At 41.9% G+C, this 20,688-nt stretch overlaps 4 protein-coding genes across 4 annotated transcripts in view; all 4 read left to right on the top strand.

Annotated features, from left to right (window-relative positions):
- Positions 1-2,570, top strand: part of LOC123972432 — a 22,176-nt gene extending 19,606 nt beyond the window's left edge. Inside the window, 2 exon segments of the mRNA XM_046051937.1 lie at positions 310-1,660; positions 1,663-2,570. Coding sequence (XP_045907893.1) covers positions 310-1,660; positions 1,663-1,704 — 1,393 coding nt within the window. The 3' untranslated portion in view covers positions 1,705-2,570.
- Positions 2,571-3,289: 719 nt separating this feature from the next.
- Positions 3,290-7,635, top strand: LOC123972372 (zinc finger protein 135-like). Its single transcript, XM_046051848.1, has 2 exons — positions 3,290-3,660; positions 5,003-7,635. Exons 1-2 carry the CDS (start codon positions 3,390-3,392, stop codon positions 5,986-5,988), a joined length of 1,257 nt encoding a protein of 418 aa, XP_045907804.1. The 5' UTR covers positions 3,290-3,389; the 3' UTR covers positions 5,989-7,635.
- A 302-nt stretch (positions 7,636-7,937) lies between these two features.
- Positions 7,938-15,790, top strand: LOC123972370 (zinc finger protein 135-like). Its single transcript, XM_046051846.1, has 4 exons — positions 7,938-8,404; positions 10,011-10,592; positions 12,005-12,760; positions 12,888-15,790. Exons 1-4 carry the CDS (start codon positions 8,173-8,175, stop codon positions 13,676-13,678), a joined length of 2,361 nt encoding a protein of 786 aa, XP_045907802.1. The 5' UTR covers positions 7,938-8,172; the 3' UTR covers positions 13,679-15,790.
- A 1,160-nt stretch (positions 15,791-16,950) lies between these two features.
- On the top strand, positions 16,951-20,688 carry LOC123972371 (zinc finger protein 619-like). Its single transcript, XM_046051847.1, has 4 exons — positions 16,951-17,516; positions 17,761-17,825; positions 18,761-18,854; positions 18,965-20,688. The coding sequence occupies exons 1-4, from the start codon at positions 17,309-17,311 to the stop codon at positions 20,023-20,025; spliced, it is 1,428 nt and encodes a 475-aa protein (XP_045907803.1). The 5' UTR covers positions 16,951-17,308; the 3' UTR covers positions 20,026-20,688.

The following is a 20,688-nucleotide window of genomic DNA, read 5'->3' as shown; positions in this document are numbered from 1 at the left end:
TCTCACTTTAGAGCCACTATATGTCCCCTTTTTACAAATAAAAAATTAAGACATTAAATCATTTCAATGATCATATAATCATATAACAACTACAAATAGGGGCATAAATAAAGAAGCCAGTAAAGAATATACAAAAAGTTGATCTCATCTTGTTGCCCCATATGTTTAGCTCACCGTAAAATGGATTGTGTTTTCCAAAATCACATCGAACAACACACTTAACCTAAGTTTACAACCAGTTGTCTGAAGCAAGATACCTCTTTCCAAGTCCACTTAGAGATCTTAAATGTTTCTGTCATCCATCTGCAGCAAAGCAACAGACGAAGACTGCAGTGTCATGGAAGATACTCCAAGTGACAAAGAACAACCTCCCACCTCAGAAGCATCAACGCACTGCTTTGCTGAGCATCCGCTGACGGGCAACGATGAATCAAGCGCAATGGCTGACATTACGGTCGAGGAGGAGAAGGAAGCGGTTGATAATCCTGACGGTGATTATCCACCTTGTGATGGGGTTTCTTGTGGCACGTGGAAAGAAAGAGACAATGATGAGGGAGAGGATGAATGCAAAGAGACAGAGGACACAGAAATGGTTCTGGAAATGAAAGAAAGTGATGCTGACATGGGGGAAGAAACCACAGAGGAGGCCAATGAAGTGTCAGCTGACCAAGAACATGCAGAAAAGATGCAGGAAGGTGGCGAAGAGCAGGATAGTGCATTTTGTGGGACAAGCAGCGAAGTCTGGAATGAACTTGAGGATGTTATATGTGAGGTGATAGAGGATGAGGAAAGTAAGCGTGTTCAGAAGAAGGGCGCAAGAGAAAGTGTTGCTGGGGAGGGAGATACGCTCAAAGAAGTCAATGGAGAGGAGGAAGATCAGATAGAAAATGTTTCAGGAGAGAAAATGGTGGAAGTTGAAGAAGGAGGGACAAACAAGGCAGAGGTTGGAGTAGAAGTAGTGGAGGAATCAATGGAGACAACTGAAGATATGCACGCAGATCCGGAGATGCAGCAAGAGTTTGATGAGAAAGAGACAAACTTACCAAATACAAGTGAACTAGATGAAGCAATTCAAGGGAAACACGGCATCTGCAACGAAGCACAGCGACACGACAGTGGAGAGGTGGTTTCAAAAGAAAAAGAGAACAGTGACAAAGAGAGAGCTGATGAGCAGCGAAGAACAACTGAAATAAATAAACAACTGAAAGAGGTCAGGTCTGATATGAAGGAATTGACAGAGGACAGAAAGTGTGAGGAAAGTGACAGCAGCCAAGGAGGGGTAGGAAGGAAGCTGGTCATCTCCAAACATCCGAAGGTTTACCAAGTAAAAGCAGTGCCGGTCGTGCCTCCGAAGCCGCAGCACTGCAGATTCACCGCATTGAGCCTCCGAAATCAGCAGCAGCAGAAAGACAGAAGAGACGCCGACAGAGGGAGGGAAAACACGCTGAAGGCCCCGACAGAGCAGGACAAAGAACACGGGGATAAAGACGAGGACGGCGAGGACGAGGCCAGTGGGAAAAGGGAGAAGCCAACACTCAGGGGAGGGGAGAAAGAAAGGGACAAGAGGAGGGATGGGGATGAAAGTGCCACAAACAGAAACAGTCCCCTCAGCATGTGTTTTGATGAGGCCGTTGCCAAAGCAACCATGAGGCGAGAAAAAGAGAAAGAGTGCGAGAAGGAGAGGCAGAGAGATTGGGGAAGTGAAGTAGAGTGAAGGTTTGTTTTGTTTGTATATTGATTTAAACTGATTTGACTGTACAAACTATTTTTCTAGGTGTAGCATCAATGGCTGTATTTTTCCTGTACTGACTGAGGATTTTCTTTCAGTTTAAATTACAACCACAGTATTGTCATCGCAATGCTACTAAAGATGTGTTAGGTGTTTTTTTTCAGCCATGCACAAACTTAATGTGCAGCCAGGAAACGAAATGGGTTTTTGAAGGTATTATTTGGAGGGACAGAGAGACATTGGAAGCTGACAGGAAGTGAGGGACGTGATCCTCGGCCAAACTCAAACCGTAGACGATGCAACGACTGGGTCAGTGTTAAACCCCTAGGTCACCAGGACGCCACGTCAGGTAGCTAATAAATGAATAGCTGCAATTGTGCTATCTGCTCTTTAAGTTAAACAAAACTGAAACTGAAAGCAAAGACACAGGTGAGATTAAAGGTATAGTGCTGCTGAAACATGTTGAAGAAGAAATGTTTGACAATCAATCTGAATGAACTGGTGTTTTCTATTTCAAGCCAGAACTTCTTTATCTTCATTATTTTGGGTCTGTAAAACAAAACATCCCACCATTTGATAAATCAATTTTGATCCCCCAAAATGGAAAAGCCTTAAATCCAGCTCACTCCTGTTTGCACTAGTCTAATTTTACAATACTTTGTAATTATATAAAGTATATGTTTGTCTGCAGTATGTATAATAAACAGTTGGCAAGCATGTAGCCTAGTTAAATGGTAGATTTTAAAGAGCAGGGATGATGAATGGAATGTATCATGATAAATATAATGTCTGCAAAAGTCACGTTTTTTTGTTGATGTTGTGAATAAAAAGATGTTTCCAATGTGGTGTATTATTATGATTATTATTATTACATTGTCAAACTCAAATTTGTTCTTCATGTTTATCTATTAAACTATATTGGATACCAAGAGTGACAGAACCAAGATGTTCATTGCCATATTATTTTGCTAATTATAAGGCATAATGATTTTATATATATTATTGCTGAAATCAAACTTACATTGTCAGACACTTGACTTACACTGAGGTAGGTCTATACCACAGTCAGGGATGGGTAGTATTAAGTGGTTTGTCGTTTACTTGCTTGTGTGAACATGGTGCTTTCCAAAAGGTTAAAAGCAGGGTTACAATGTTTGAGATATTGCTGTTTTCCCCATGCCCCAAATCACTAATTTGTCTTGAAAATAATTTTATGCAAAAATTAATTTTCTGTGGATACAGAAATGGGTACATTCCCATAACAGATGAACTTTCTTTTTTGTTTTTTGTACAAAGAGGACGACTTTTCACATAGACATAAACATTTTATATGTTAATATCTATGTATTATTTAAAGATCAGTAGCTATTTTCTTTATAACAACTTAAATGGGAGACAAATATAGAGATTTTTTTATTGACTCTTATTTATCTCATACAAAACAAAAGTAGGCCTTCATATAACGAAGGAAGATTTGGTCATTCACGTTTATTAGAAGAGTTACCTCATTTGCCCTCTACGTCAAATCCGCCCTCTAGTTTTCCCGGAAGTAAACCAAAATAAAAGTGGTGGGAAGATGTTTCGCCTCACTGCAGAAGCCCCAGCTGTTTAATAAAGCTTGACATTTGCTTCTACCGGGTTTGTGTTTACAATCGGCAGGATGTCTTTCCCCTCCTCATTTGGTGCGCAGGCCGCAGCCATCATGGATGTGTTAGCGAAAGCTGCGGTAGCCGAAATAACGAAGCTGGTGGAGGACGGGACTGTGGTTCTGCACCTGGAGATGTGTCGGAGGGACAGCGAGATTCAGGAACTCAAAAGAAGTTTGAAGCTGATGGAGGTTGAACTCTGCAAAGCTCAAGAAGCAGCCACGACCCGAGCTACAGAGGACAAACAGGAGCGAACAGCAGCCGCGAATCAGGTCCCCCGAAAAGGTGAGAAGGAACTGCTATAGCTCCCACATCTGGGTCTGTAGAGAAGCGTCACACCAAACTTCATTCAACAAGTCTGACATTCAGAATTTGCTTCCTTACACACAACCTTCCTTGCTCGGTAGAACATCAACAGAAGACCCTGAGTAATTTTTATGGTCTCCTATTAATTCGGCTTAAAGATGAATCCCTGAACTCCTTTTAAATTGCCGCACACCTATTTTGGATAACAATGTGGAAACAGTAAATAGACATGTGTAAGACGACTAACATATATTATTAGGGCTGCATCTATTTGATTAATACAATGTCAATCTTTTCAGACAAAGAAAAGCATTCAATCAACTCAGCTGAAAAGCAATAGTTTGATTTTTAATTAATCTGCCAATTATTTCCCCTACTGACTGATTAATCGATTAGTTACTAAAAGGTCAGGAAAGGGTGAAAAGTCCAGAATGAGATATTGAAATGGCTTGTTTTGCCCGAGCAACAGTCAAAACAGAAAGACATGCAAATCCTGGAATTAGGGAATGTTTGGGGAATTCTCAACATTCATTTTAAGTTGTTAGACTAGTTGATTTATTATTTCAGGTTTAAAAGTGTAGTGTATTTTAAGGTAATAAGAGATGGAGATTAAACTCACAAGCGATTCTGAAAGTATAAAGTTTCTTTTAGTTAGTTGATGCAGTGATCAAATACCTAGTTCATGAGGAAGTGATCTTTAGTGTTGAGTATTGTCATGCTCTTCAAAGCATGGACACTTTCCAGTGAACAGGGTAAGTAAATAGTCCTGGGTTGTATCGTTACAGTTAACAAAACTAGCCAGGTTTCCATTTAAATGTATTGTAGTATTACAGAAGAAGAAGCTGCAACGAGATGACATTATAAAAAGACTGCCAGTCAAATCTGAAAAAGTGGAAAACTAGATGGGGAAAATGGCATTTATCTTTGTTTGTTTCATGTATTTCATGTATTAATTTCACGATACAGTCGCCTCATCGCTCCACATCAATCTGATGTTTTTGTCTGCCACTGTTTTGAGTGAACCTGAAGACTGAGTTGAGACATCAAGATTTATTCGCTAATTCTGTTTAAAGCGTTCTGCTGTTATTGATACACCAACTTTTGCACCTCAGCTGAGTGTTAATACTTGTTAGCAATATTTTGAGTGGTTTTATTCTGAATGTTCAGTGTTTCCATCCGGCTTTTTTAAAGTGCAAATTGAAAATTCACACAAACAGCTGGGTAGAAACGCATCTACTGTGTCTGTGCTTTGTTGTCTGGCATTTGCATTTGTGGAGTCAAATTCACGCGCACCTGCAAATTTCCTATCTGTCAATTGCAGACAAAGAAGAAGATCCGGAAACATGTGCAGTGTATCTGAAACCAAAGGCTGCTGATTCACTCTGCGAACCACAACATGGAACAGAGGAGAACTGTGACATGAGGCCAGCGGTGAAACACGAACCGGCGGATGAACTTGCCACCCAGGAAACAACAGACAGCACCGGAACATTTGACATTTGCTTTGAGGCGGTAGAGCGAGACGACCCAATCTGGCCTCCTCCTGCTTGTAGCATGTTTGAGAAAGGCTCTGTTGCACTGCAGCAGCACACACAGATTTTCACCCCTCATCCTGAGCAATATGCTGCTCATAGAAATACAGAAAGTTCCTATAACTCTTCAACTGAAACTGCAGACGATTCCTTAAGTTTGCCGATAAAAGTAGAGGTAGAGATTCGACCTATGTGCATGGCAAGTACCACTTCAGAGTATGCTCCTAATGAACTGTTCACACATGCTTCGCACCCTGCAGTCAATCAGAACCAGTGCTTGCAGTCTGCTCCGCAACAGGCTGGGTCGTCGCTAGCCTCGCTGCATGCGCAGAGGTCCACGGCAGATACGTTAGGACCGAACACAGAAGGTCACATCCTCAGCAGGAACAACCCGAGAGCAAAAAGGCTAATGACCGTTTGGAGAACAAATCAAAGACTGTTCATCTGCTCGGTCTGCAACAAGGGTTTCCCCCGCCTCTCCCAGCTGGAAGAGCACAAGGCCACCCACCAACCCTTTAAGCCTTTCAGGTGCCTCGAGTGCGGGAAGTCTTTCACCCAGAAGACCCGGCTGAAGACGCACCAAAGTGTGCACACGGGTGAAAGGCCATTTAGTTGCAAAATCTGCGGCAAGATGTTTTCGAGGCAGGACAATTGCTTGAGACACGAGCGGTTCCACAGTGGCCTGAAGCCGTACAGCTGTGGGCAGTGTGGTAAAAGCTTCACGGTGCTGGGTAACCTCAAAATACATCAAGAGATTCACCTGCAGGGGAGGTAACCCTCAGATACTCTGTGACACTTATTAAGAAAAATTGCACTTATTAACACGTATTAATCTTGGGTTAGGGTTATCTTATTTATCTAAAACAGTCCAGCTCATTGATTTGCAAGATTAACCACAACGATCTAATACAGTAGTTCCAAACCTGGGGGTCAGAACCTCTACAAGGGGCAAGATGATTACTTTGAAATGACAAAAAACGAAATTCTGTAACACAATGTTTTAGGACTATTTGGACTAGTTTAACATCTTTAGTAAGTTAAATGAAATTAAACAATCTACAATGGAAAAATGGCTCACAAAATCACACACATTTAAACTGTGACAGTATGACACAAGTAAATATGGTTTCATATTAAGGGCTCATGGAAAAAGTGTTGGACATCACTGGCCTAATACACACACACACAGGTATTAAAAAGATAGCAACAACAGTATAAATTGTATGGCAAAATCTCTACTTACAGTATATATTGTCCTATCACCCAACCCTAACAAATACTATAGCATTTTTCTGGGCTCCTGTTACCTTACATAATAATGATTTCAAATAGTTCCAAGCAATTTTAAGAAAAAGAGAGCACAACTGTCAGATCTGCAGATATCCTGACTTCAGGTACCGGTATCAGGAGAGGGAGTTTGTGCAGTTTTATCATGATCTTACTGTACTCAGAGGTGTTTCAGTGCCTTGGAAAGTTTCTGGCATCCACTCCCTGACTGGTACTTTTGTAATGGTTTCCCTTGCATTCATGATGTTGGACCTTCCAGATACACACTGAGTATTTGACCTAACTTGATTACACACAAGTGATGTTGATTGAAACTTATTATGCGGCCTCAGCAGTTGGGTGCACCAGTGATGACTTAAGTGTGTCATAGTAAAGGGGGTGTGGGTTTGTACCTATGCAATAATTTAATGTGTTTCACATTTGCACGTAATTTAAGTCAGTAGAGATTTGTTGTCTCTTGGCATTAAAGTATGTTAATGATCCCCTATTTTTCTTTCCGTTTTTCTGTTAAAGGTTCCAAATTTTATTTTATTTTGCGCCTGCAGGATTTATGCATACAGTATATACTTAATATACTTGATAAATGTAAGTATAAATGTATGAGTTTTAGTATATTCATTAGATGCCTTTTTTTTTGTAAAACTTGATTAACTTATATAACATGAAGGTATGTATTTATTTGTTTATAATGTTTTACTTTTTTGTTTGTTTTGATAGTGAACTAAATTATGAGTTAATGGATGTGTTTGTATGAATTAAAGTTTTTTGTTGGGGGGACTTAAAGGATAAAATAAGGCAAGTTAATGGTTGTCAAATTACATCCAGTTCAAAATAATGTTGGTTAAAGGTGGCAAAGAGTGGCATTTCCAAGTAAACATTAAAATTGAATGGTGTTACAATGCTTATACGATTTCTGTTGGCTTAAAAGTTCAACTTGACAGGTTATTGTTGGCATTTGCTAAAGCTGTTGAGAACAAAATCTCCAGGGATTTACTTTAAATCTTTAAAAAGTGTATAACAAAAACTTTAACATTTTACTATAATGTCTCATGCCACTTTTTTCCTACAAATATTCTTATCCAACGAAGGTTAAAGTCAAGGGCAACTGGACTTGGTTGAAGATATTGGAAGACGTTTCGTCCCTCATCCGAAGGACTTAATAACAAATATAAATAAATAAATACAAATATTCTTATGCTTTTTAACTTTATTTAGTGTTTGAACTTTTTCATTTATTTGTATTATATGTTACCGCTGCTTGGATTATTTCCGGTATGTTTTAAATTGGTGCAATGCCTGTACATTGTTACTATCGATTTGTTTGTGGTTAAATAAAAAAAGAAAAAAAAAAAGTGCGGTAACCTCGGAAGTGCCTCGGCAATATGTGTTGCGCCTTTCCTCTTGTGTTTACGGCATTTGTGACATCACTTCCGTAGAACGAGAACCTGTGTTTATTCCTTGTACCAATTAGCTGCTGTTAGCTGAAAGCGGTACACAATAAAACCAACACCAAGCTAACCAAATAGCTGCAGTTTGTGGACATTTGGCGGCTTCAGCAATGACGTTTTGCCGTTAGCCAGAGCGACTGAGTTCCAGCCTCGCGCCGGACAGCTGAGCCACTTTTCTCTCTGTAAAGTTCAGGCTTCGCTGTCACTTGTTTGTGGTTTTAACAATGTTGAACAGCGTTGCTCTGCGGGCTCAGATTGCCTCCGTAATCGACGCCTTGTCCAAAGCAGCCGTGGCAGAAATCGCCAAAGTTGTGGAAGATGGCATGGTGGTGCTGCGGCTGGAAATGTGTCAGCGGGAAAATGACATCAAGAAGCTGAAGAGCAACATCGAGGTTCTGCACAGCGAGCTGAGATCAGCGCAGCAGAGAGCGACCCTGCGACCCGACAAGAGAGATGGTGAGATGGACCTGACACAGACGGACCTAAGTACACTTTATAAACCTTGCACACATCTGACTGAGCTAACACTATTAAATCACACATTATATCTACCTAATATCACACTGATGTAGGACACATGAGGACAGGGCTGGGATGGAAGTGCTCAAATCTCTTGTTGTTGTGACGCCCAGCTGACCTTGGTGTTTGGGCTTTGGGGATTGGTGCTTCTTCACCAACCTTATCACCTCAGCATATCTGCAAGGCTCTGTCTGTCTGCAGGGGCCTTGTGGAGCCAGACACTGGAGTAACATTATCACCTATATGAACACTGCTACAAAGGTGGTTGAATGCCAGCAGCAAAACATGTGTGGCCGTCAGCTGCATGTATGTGACAACTCTAAAGATTCGTTGTTATTATGTATTGAAAAGGATGAGCAGCAATAATTTGTTTTAAACTAAAAGAGAAATGAGGGATATATCAGCAGTACAAATAGGTAATGTTGACAACTACTGCTTGATTGGTCAATCGTTGTGTTTTTGCATTAGCAATTTAAATTCTTATAAATTTGAATTGAACTTCCTAGCTTATAAAGACAAGTCCTTTTTTAAAGTGATTATTTCATGCTGTCTAGTGCCTACCTGCCTGTTCCACGCTTAATCCTTTCCTGTGGCACTGCCGAGCGTCTGTGTGACAGGGACATAGCTAGGAATTAGATGACTCAGGCCTCAGGGATGGCTTTGGTCCCCTCTTCCCTCTTGTGTATGGATAGTTTACCCAACAAACTAAAACACGCCCTTGCACATTAAAATGGTTTCTTTCCGTTTCTTTGGTTTGAACCCTGTCAATAAATATCTTGCAATTTACCAAAAATAATCTGGTTTATGTTGCTTCCCTTTTCCCCACGAGCCGGGTCGTAACATAAATAGGGGCTCGTCTGGGATCTGATATTTTACCATAACATTGTAGAAAACTGTCAGTCATAGTGATGAACTTACATAGAATTATCACCTGAATCTACAGCTCCACTCTGCTGTACGGAGCTTCAGCTCATTGTTGTACTTTGTCTGGTGCGTAAATGTACTGTACTCTCATAACGACGTATTAGACCGCAGCAGTGGCCAAGAAATCTGTTATTGTAGGTTTAATTTACTGATGAATTGGTAATTATATACAATCAGGGTTTCAGGCACTACTGTGACAGCGCAATGTTGGTTTTTATATTTCTAAAAGTGGTGTCCTGTTTTACGATCAGACAAGAGAGGACCACTCTGACCACTCTGGTCAAACTCTCACATGGCTCAGCAGTTGTGTCCTGTTTTTGAGAAAATGTAACAGTTTTGTAGACTTGGTTTTAAAACCAAACCAGTGTGAAGGTCAAGTGTGAGATACTTTTGAGGATCCCCAAAAGGTTGTGTTTCTTCACAGAACCCACCTCATTTTTGGGATCCTGGGTGGTCATTACTATTATTTTCTCCTACTACAAATGTGTCTGAATGAAGTAAATGATCAATTTGTATACACATATTTAATTATGACTTTAATCTATTAGTTATTGAAATACCTTTTATCAAACTCGCTGCTAATACACTGTTCTACAACTTTCTCATTGCTTTTCCACAGATGGACAGAGTGACGCTGGTGATGAGAGGACCTTGCTTGAGAAGGTGCACGCTGATGAGAACCAAAACATCCTGTCCATACCCGAGGTGCAGGTGAAACGTGAACCTGTGGAAGACGGAAGCGAGGAGGCCAGAGGACAACCCGTCCAACCGGCCTTGTATGAAACGGACACTGCGCAGTGGAGACAGACAACACAAACTCAGTCGGGAGGCAACAACTCAGATTATTTACATTTAGGGCAGAACTCCTTGTTATGTCTCCCTGAGTCTCCTCTGGACAGCGGACTGACTGCGCCCTGCAGCAGCTCCGGCGGGTTCCCGCAGAGCCCGTTCAGCCGCGGGCTGCTGGGCTACAGTCAGTATCGTAACTCGTACAACACCGTGCGGAGGAGGACGGTGAAGAGGTTGATGTTTAAGAAGGGCTTCATCTGCCCCTACTGCGGTAAATATTTTGAGCGCGCCGGGCACCTCGAGAGGCACAAAAGGATTCATACTGGTGAGAAACCGTATCGCTGCGAGATCTGCGGGAGACGCTTCAACCAGAAATGCAGCCTTAAGGAGCACATGAAGATTCACAGGAGATGTAAGTAAAACACTTCATTGTGTGAAGAAATACTGATCTTCCTTTTGTCAGCAACTAACTTTAGCGTTGCCCTTGAGCAAAGCACATTGTCCTCTGAAGCTCATCGCAAGGGAAGAGTGGTGGGAAAAGGGAGGGTGACAGGGTTGTGGGGGATCTAACCTGTATGCCCAGGGTCCCTGGGACCTTGAATAAAGTTTGTGACTGTCCATAGAAAAGCTGTATGTGGAGAAACAATAAATGTACCTCTTGTTTCGAAGGTCCTTCACATCTCCCTGACACGTGGCAGCTCGCTGTATTTCTTTGTGTGTTATTTTTACCCTCTCTGTCTGTTGGAGTCTTTGTTCAATTCACAGTTGGAAGTCTCTGGCTGTGACAGTCCTCGGTGTCCCAGCAGGCAGAGAAAAACCATGTTGTTTAGGCGAGACGACAGTAAATGGGGCACGGTGACTTAAAATTCCCCCGCTGTCAGCTGTGTTCGCCTCGCTGGCCTGTTTTTTACCCTCCTCGCTTCCCAGGGCGAGATTCCGAACCGCCCCCGTATGAGATCCATTGCGGATCAATCACTGGGGTCACGTTTCAGTTCATGTTCATGCCATGCAATGTGGGCTGAACGACAGGAGTCACGATTTCAGTGGGGAAATTATCATTTTTTTTCTGGGGTCTGTACCAAGCAAGTGTGTTCCTTTAGGCTTGGACGGTATTCATCTTTTCATACTTTCATATCTTCCTGACAATTCAGCAGGGTGTACGGCAAATGACGGTATTTGTGTTCTTTTTCACGCAAGTTTTTGTTTTATTTGATTAAAATTATTACTTTTATGCCCGTTTAGGATATGAATGAGAACTAACAACTAATCTGTTCAAATTAATTTGGACGTAACACACGCAGCCTAATCCTAAACTAACATTGCAAAATTGATGACTGATTCATGTTCATTCTCTGCTGCCCTCGCTTTTTTTATGGCAACGCTTCTGGAAGGCAGTTGCATTTGTAAGTGGCAACAAACCGCTTTGGTTTGGGGTCACAATTGTTCCTTCAGCACGGCTCGCTAGTCTCCTCTGTTGTGCGTAAGCGAAGAGAATGAAGAGTCTCCTTTTCTGAATGCCATTGAGCTTTCAACAGAACATTTTACAAACGCCCCCTGCTGGAGTTTAATACACCACCTGTTGTTCCTTTACACAGTGAATTATGGATAAATACAGAATGAATATTAAATTATTTTTTTTTGCAGGTTTAGTGGTCTTGATTGCAGGCAAGAACTCAAACACTGTGGAAAAACTCAATGACCTGTATGGCATTAAAAACATTTTTTGGTCTACACACTTTTTACACATGAGTTGTTTGATGCTTTTAACTCCTTCAGTGTGGGCGGTAAAGATTAGCTTATAATGACTTCTTTCTGCTTACACAGGTATTCAGCCCAGACCAGTTGAGATCCAGGTGGTCGAACAGAAGCAGATTCCCGAGGTGAATCCATGTACTGATACTCCTGAGGAAGAGAGCCAGATGAAAGCCGAGGACGGCCCACGTGAGAACGACGACGTTCTCACACCTGTACACGTGAAATCTGAGCCTGCAGAGGAGAATATTGCACAGCCGCTGTTTCACGGAGCGAACGAGCAGACAGTGGAAGGAGTGGAGAACCTCAGTGAGAACTTCGCAACGTTCGAGAGAGACAGCCAGCAGTGGATGTCCAGATTACAAGGACAAAGCAACACAGAGATCGGCAGTACAGAGTATCTCAGCAGCCCAGCGGAGAGCATGACATCCTTCCCACCGATGGCTCAGTTTCTCCAGCCACCAGTCGAAGCTTCCTGCAGCACCTTCTCCTTTGCAGGTAAACCGTATGGGGAGTTCAAAAACAGCACGGTCTCCCAAACACCTTACGGATCCTCGGACACACGTATGATATCAAGTGAAGCAGGCTTGCATGGAATGAGAGCCACGCTGCATCAGCACCAACAGAGAGGAAGCAGGTCTTTCCAGGTGATCAAACCAAAGAAATGCTTCGTCTGCTCGTACTGTAGCAAGGTCTTCGAGCGCGCCGGCCACCTTGAAAGACATTTACGAATTCATACCGGGGAGAAGCCGTACGGCTGCCATATCTGCGGGAGGTGCTTCAATCAGAAGAGTAGCCTCAAGGGCCACATGAAGACGCACAGAAATGGTAAGAGACAAGAGTGTGTTTCCCAGATAAGACTACGGCTGCATACAACAATTATTTTTTTATTATCAATTAACCAGTGCATTATTTTCTTGATTAATTACACTGTTTCATTTTCTTTTCTGAAAAGGTGAGACCACAGATGTACTGGAGGCACATCACCTGATGTTTGCAATACCTGATAATCAAGCGCTGAAGAACCTGGCAGAACCCAGAACCGGACTGGCAGCTTTGGAAGAACAGTTATCCGGCTCTGCGTACAGTGAGCAGACAGTAACGGTAAAGATGGAGCCAAATGAGGAGGATTTTCAGACGCTAAGTGAGGCAGGGACTGAAAACGGCACAGGAGCACCAGAGCCGCTGTGGACTTCCAGGATAGAGAAGAGTCGAGACGCCACTGAACAAAATGTCTGTGTACTTTTGCGTGATGTCAAGTATCACCTCAGTCCTGCTGCTGGAGCGGCCAATCAGCCGCAGGGATATACTTCACCAATAAAGGATCTGCCTTTTCTAGACCACAAAGCAAAGGAAGAAATGATGCACAATGGTGGGTATTCAATGATGGGGATGCAGTCAAGAAGCTCTGATGTGACTCTAGCACCTGAGCTGCGAGATCAGCCCATTACACAAGAGGTGGCTGTGAGTGAGTACACCGCAATGAGTGACAGGACTCACGAGAGATGTGTGTTTGAGTTTAACGTGACCGCCTCAGGCGACCATGAGGACAACTGTGGCAGGGACGCCACCAGGCAGAATTGCTTTATATGCGCAACTTGTGGGCAAAGCTTTGATAGTTTCAGTTCATATCAGAGGCACCAGTGCAAGGATATCACAGAGCAATCCTTCAGCTGTGAGGTATGTGGGAAGATGTTTAATCAGATGAGCGCCCTGAAAGTGCACCGTAAGCTGCATGTAGAGTAAAAATGAAAATGTACACAACGAGGACAAATACTCTACACGGTTCCCCACCAGGCTTCAGCACCCTCAGTCACAACAAATGGCACAGCAAAATTTCTCACGGGCGACAAATCACAGTGAGATCTAAATAAATACTTGACATGTCCCGAAACTTCCAAAAGAAGAACAAAATTAGTTTTTTGTTTGCAGTAAAAGTAAAAAAAAAAAAAAAGAAATCTTGTTAGCGTCTGTCACATTTCAAATTCTTTGCACAAAATGTTTTTTGGACCTACTCCATCTCCTCATTTATAGAAGACTTTTTAGTTGAGCATTGTTGGCGTGGGCACAGTTCTTTGCCGTCTTGAAGCTGGCCAAATCTAGGCTTTGGAGTGGCTTTAATAATGACTTAATTACTACAAGCAGAAACCAAATAACATTGAGCATTTTAAGTGGCAGTTGAAGCTGTCCTATTTTCTGGTCTCCAGGCAAAGCTGTTACTCCATGACTGACCACTAGTTTCACTTTACTGAAACTATTTTAATGACACTTGTCTGTGTTTTGAAGAACGGTACATAAATGCTGATCATGGCACTTAACTGAAATGTCAGGTTTTCGCTGTGTTCTTGCTGTTTTCACTGATCAAGTAAATGTAAACCAGTCCCAGTCATCAGTATGCCATAACTATAGACTGTTAATGTAACTCAACCTTTTTCAGGCCATGTGCTTTTTTTTCATCCAAGACGCACTTCTTTTAGTTTGAGGTCATTTATTTTTTACAAGATACCTTTGGGCTAAATAGTATTTAGTGGAATTAGAACAAATTACAGCAGGATTCATGCTGTAACTTCATGGATTTAGCACATCAGCTAAAGATATAGCACAGGTTTCTTCTCTATTCAGATTTTTATGTAATGTTTCATCAAGATTAGATTAGATATACTACCACTGCTGATCATATTGTTCTAAGAAAATACAGTACTTTTGTAATGTGGATCCAAATCAGTATTTTGGATCTTAAAATATGGAATAATGGCTAGTTTTTCTTTTGAGGAGGATGCAGTGAGGGGACTACATTTTTTTTGTTTTTAAAGTTGATTTGAAGCCATTGTTAAGAATGTCCGTGATATGTTTACTATTGATTTAAACGGATGGACGGCTGTGTCTTCCTCTTAAGTTGAACCGAAGAAACCTTTATACAACAACAAATACACACTATACCTGAAATAACTGTTGCCTTTAAAGCTGCATGTATATATATTGTCGCAGTATTGTTTTGGTTTGGTCTTTCAAAAGGCAAGACCTAACCAAAAATGGCAAATGCCAACATGGTAATGTTTTCCTTGGAGAAAGGGAAGGGACTACAATAAGTTACTACTAAATGCAGGATATGTGTGCATTATGTATGACTAAAGAAACATGAAATACCTCAGTAATAACACAGGGTCCCCATAATCATTGAAGAATTTGGAAAAGTCGAGGAATATGAAGCGTTTCTTTGATTTCATTGTTACCTTTCACTAATATTTATTTTGGGGGAGATATTTTGTATTTTATTTTTAAATATGCCCCCTGTTAAAGACACTGGCTATCAGATAGAACAAATTACACGGCGAGTGTTAAGCAGTGCACATGGAAAACTGTAATATAAAAAGCCATCAAGTTGGTTGAGTAAATAGCTCTGAATGGTTCTGAATGAACGGTACAGTTTGTATTTGTTTGGAGCAGGTGGCCGGACTTGAAGAGGTCATTAAAATAGTTTGACAAAACGAACACTCCAGCTAAGCCCACAGAAAGTGCAACTTCCTGGGGCTGACGGGGTGACACGAACCCCTTTAGAGTACAGTGAAATGAGTGCCTACATTTTTCACATGGGAATTAATTCCCTCGCCCTGCCGCAGCAGTGTTCTTGCCTTTCAGGCGTTTTCAGTCTGCTTCAATTCAATAAGTGTCAGTCTGACACCCAAGATGCCCAATTGTAGCATGATTCACGGGTATTGCATTTACTACACCTTTACAGTAATAGTTTATCACATTATACGCAATGTTAGATTACGTTTGAAATGATGACCATAATGAAACGGTATTATTTCTTTGTTTAGCTTTTTGTATTTTCAAATAAATTCAAAACTAAGTTAATAAAATTGTGGAGTCTGGTTATTTTAATATTCATCAGTGTAAATAAAATAATGTTGAATGTTAAATCTTTCCTGCACCACTTCCTCCTCCTTCCCTTTTCTGTTACTTCTCTCACCTTGCCTCCTTGGCTTACAGGGCTTACAGATTTTTCAAAAAGGTGCAACATTTGATCTTCGCTAAACAGAAGAGGACCCATTATGGATCCTTGAAGGACCCCCCTATTTAGATCAAATTTCAAGGGGCACAAATCACAGACTCGGCCTTCAAAATCAAGTTGTTTAAACCATTAAACTGATAACTGGTTCACCAGTTTATAGGTTACTATTTTAATCAAGCTTGTATTTTATAGGTTAATGTTGGGTACTTGGTCTGCAGATGGGGTTACAGTGTTGAACTATTTGTTTTCAAAAGTGGACTGGCGATGGTCAGCTCTGATTGAATGAAAATATCTGGATGGAAATTTAACAAATTATTTTTAAAAAAAGAGATGAAAGTGTAGGCCTACTTGCAAGTGTGAATTTCCGTTTTGAAAGGAAGTAGAAGGTCAGGTGGAGAGTGCAGACTTTCACCAGTCCAATCTTTTATAATATGCAAATCTGCAACCACAACCACAACATATGTCTAGATGTAGTGTATTAGAATGACAGTATGCCAGAATGTGGTTGTGCTTAGCTGAAGCCTCATCATCTCAGCTAACAGCTGACCCATGCTCAAGTCAAAAATAGAAAATGAAAAAACAGGCCACGGATTACTGACTTATTTGTGTGTTGCATTTGATACTGTGCAGCAAATAACACACTTGGGCGATGAAGCTGATTTGACATAGGCTATAATGAATATGAGCTTGAACATCAAGTGTTTTTTTCCCCCAACAAAGTATTTTGGAAATGTCACGTTAAAAGTCTTCACATGTGTCAACACATTTTTTCCCCAAATATATTATATAATATTGAAAAAGAAACCCCACTTATGTTAGTGTTAAAGCTCACATTCATTAGGCTACATTAAATCAGGTGTCACCGTCGCCCAACTGAGGCCCTCTTTGCTGCAGGTTTATGAAGTGCAAGACACGAAGAAGTCCGTAACTTCCTGTTTACACACATTGGACACTTCAAATATCAAAATCAAATTCGGTACGTGGCTGGTTCATTTCATATTTTTGACTTGACGAAAAGGATTATCAGGGTTTTTGTGTTGGATTAAAAAATGAATACCAACATAAAGAACCGTTTTTTTCCCGATTTGGATTCCCAATTGAGTTTGAAAAGAACAAATAACGCACATATTAAGTCAGACCCGTGTCTCTTCCTTGTCGGTTGTAATTTCATTGCGTTTGTGCTGGTGTATTTACGGTAGAGCCCTCCGCCACACGGAAGAAAAGGTTGAGCTAGCTAGAAACAGGGAGATGTAAAATTTTCCAGTGCGTCGGTTCCTTTCGCAATTTTTAGAACAATCCTTGCGTGGAAGGACCTTTTTTTTATTATAGTTTCCCTCACATATTACTTTACATGAATTAACATGGCGACGTGCATTCCCTTTCAAACCCAGTTATCCTCAATAATGGAGGTTTTGGTTAAAGCAGCAGTGGCAGAGATATCCAAACTAGTCGATGACAAATGTGCGTTTTTGCATCTTGAAATATCCCGAAAACAAAGCGAGAACGAGATGCTGAAGAGGAAATTACAGATAATGGAGAACAAGAACTCACAGCTGCAGCGAGGGTTTGGTAAGAAGCTCATCTGCCTCGTTTGTGCTCTTAATTGACGACTTGAGTAAATGAATGTGTCATGCATATTAATGTAGAAGTATAATAACATTCACAATGAGCTAAAGACACTGTAGGAATGCTGTGCATCCATACACAGGGTAATGTACATAACGTGCCACTGGACGCATTTCCTCCTTTAAAATAATGTTCAATTTAACTGTACTCCAGCTTATTTAAATGTATTTTTTCCTCTTCTGCACAGAAAACTATATGGACCGAGGAACAGATTTGGGGAGGAACTGCCCGCATCCCACAGGAGACATAAAGGTTTGTGTGGTTTTCATAACTACAAAACTGATTTATAGCAATAACAATATTACTCAGCAACAAAGCTGGATCACCAATTTGATGAAGTAGGCAACTGCCCCAGAACCACAGACCACCCGGGGCCCCAGGTCAAATTGGTTTGTGATAATATTTCAACACAATGCTCAGAGAATGGGAGAGGCCCAGAAGCAACATTTTGCCCTGGGGCCGCCAAGCAGGAAGCCCAGCATCATCATCTAATTTCACCCGACTGGTATAGACCCCGGTGTGGGACGTGCTTATAATGAATTACAAAACCGCTCCGAACTATATTTTTTTTACATTAACACTGGATCAAATTATTTACTGTGTACTATGTTGTGTCATACAGGTGGCGCCTGTAGTGACAAACCCACAGAATTATCACCTCACTCTGCAGTTCCTCTCAGCTCTATGGTGCATTTTAGTGTCTTTCGGCTCATTGTTTTGGTTTTATTGCTGCAGCTGAACACATGTACCAAAATAACCAGATGTTTAACACAGCAAGAGTTTGAGGTGACTGAGAGCTAAAAGTAGAGGGAATATTGGACTTACAGTAGCCAGGTGGCCGGAAACATGACTCAAAATGAATATTAATGTTGCTGCGTGTCCCCACGATTAATAAATAGGCAACTGTTTGTGTGTGCGTGAGCTTACTGTGATCTTAGAACTATAACTGATCCCACGGCATCAGGCAAAAGGTTATTCCAACATGGTGCAGCTTGAGAAAATAATTGCGGTTGCCGGACTCAGAAAACTGTGGCAGCCTTGCTCCCGCGAGGTTTTAATATCTTGTGACATGGTGACGTTTTGCAATGCTGCAAAGCGCACCTATTATATCATATATATGTTGTGTTCACAGTTTGTAAAAGAAATCAACCAAAATTTGCAGTTAAATCCAACCTCTCTTGGTGTAGTTTCCAGAGATTGAAGATGCCACTCTTTCGTTCACAATTAAAGAAGAGAGCCCAGATGAGACGCTGTGGATCGGCGATTCTGCTGGACCGATTGGTGAGTAAGAGAACTAGATCTTGATGAAAAGATGAAATCCAAAATATGGAACACTTTTGGGTTGAATATATCTACATGGCTCCTCCTGATTTTTTCGTGTCGCTTTGCAGGTTCTGCTGTACAATACCCTAATCCAGATAACGCTCCAGAGAGCCGGCAGCTTGGAGAGAACCGTCAGTTGAACCTTTCAGAGGTCGGAAGGCAAAAAACTACAGAGTTCGGTGACTTGTATAACTCTGGTCAGCTTGCGGGAGACATCAGTGGCCTTCAGTTCACTGTCAAGACGGAGAAGGAGGAGGACCGATCACGCTTCAGTCAGGATGGATGCCAGCACAGCGCTGGGAAGCAGACTCAACTTGCTGCTGATTTTTCCATCGATGACAGAGAGAATCAGCTCTGGTCATCTATAATTGAAGGTAATGACATTGATGCTGGCTTTCCTGACTTTTCTAGCGTGGTAGAGGAGTATTCCAACACATTCCCAGACCCCTCTGATGCCCACGTGGTTTCTAACACCACCAAGCCGGCGAGTGTCCAGCAGTTGTCCTCTCAGAGGCAGTGTAACGGGATCTACAGCAGTGACTATCAGAAGGATGTTCCACAGTCGTCCGGCTTCCAACCCAGACCTCAGGGTAGCCTGTCGCAGCAAGACAGGCAGAAAGAACAAATTTACACGCAGAGAAACCCCTCACATGTTGCACATCCGAGACAGCCAGATGAACACCCTGAGACGGAGGCTGCAGCCGGAGATAGGCCTCCCTCGCACCACGCTTTCACACCAGGAAGCTTCCCCGCTCACACCCCACCCCACAAACCTCTCTCCGGCATGGCGCGGGGCTACGTCTGCTCGCATTGCGGAAAGACGTTCGGCCGTCTGCACCAGTTCAAGCTGCACCAGCAAAGCCACAAGAGAAAGCGGGCGTTCTGGTGCTCGGTGTGCGGAAAGAACTTCCAGTGTTCGTCCCACCTCAGCATACACCACCGGACACACACGGGCGAGAAGCCGTACGGCTGCGGACAGTGCGGGAAGAGGTTCACGCAGCAGAGCAGTCTGAGGGTCCACCAGCGCACACACAGCGGGGAGCGGCCCTACAGCTGCTCACTGTGCGGGAAAACCTTCATCCTGATGCACCATTTGAAGCGGCACCGAATAATTCACACATACAGCTGAGGCGGAGATGTCTAGAAGGATGTTGCTCAGGTGAAAAGACACGAATGACCCTAAAAGCCAAATCAAAAAGCCAGTGAGTGGCAGCTGTTTTGGTTGGGATTTGTAACCTTGTGGCGTAGCTCACGGACTTTGTACATTAATGCATATTTTCCTATGCAAAATCCATCCCCTTTTAAGATGTTTGCTTCTTTTTTAAATACTTGTCTTATACTTATACTAACTTAAAACTGAATTGCACCCTCAAACAGAATCCACACAAGTCAGTATTTTGAAGACACAGCCAAAGCTAGAGATCCAAAACACCAAAATGTGGAGTCATTAAAAACAGATCCTGCAGATTTCCTCTCACAGTTACCTGGAGACTGATCTTCACTCACAGACAGTTTGTTTTAGCTCCTCATCCGGAAATATGCCTTACTTCATCTCAGCACTGAAACTGTAGAAGCACAAGATGCTCATTATCCCCAGAAACTCCCCCCTTTACAGTCACAAGAGGGCTTTCCATTCAGAGCCAGTGGAGCACCTCTCAGGTTTATGTTTTGATGTCAACATTGTTAACAAAAAACCTGCCTGACTATTGTTCTGAGCTGAATTATTCCATCAAACATATCCCCTAAATCTGTTTGCCCTTTGTTATGATTTATTAAAGGATAATTAAAATCA

This window comes from Micropterus dolomieu, linkage group LG06 (assembly GCF_021292245.1).
Source record: "Micropterus dolomieu isolate WLL.071019.BEF.003 ecotype Adirondacks linkage group LG06, ASM2129224v1, whole genome shotgun sequence".
NCBI lineage: Eukaryota > Metazoa > Chordata > Actinopteri > Centrarchiformes > Centrarchidae > Micropterus > Micropterus dolomieu.
The sequence above is the reverse complement of the archived record's forward strand: the minus strand, read 5'-3'. Positions and strand labels throughout refer to the sequence as shown.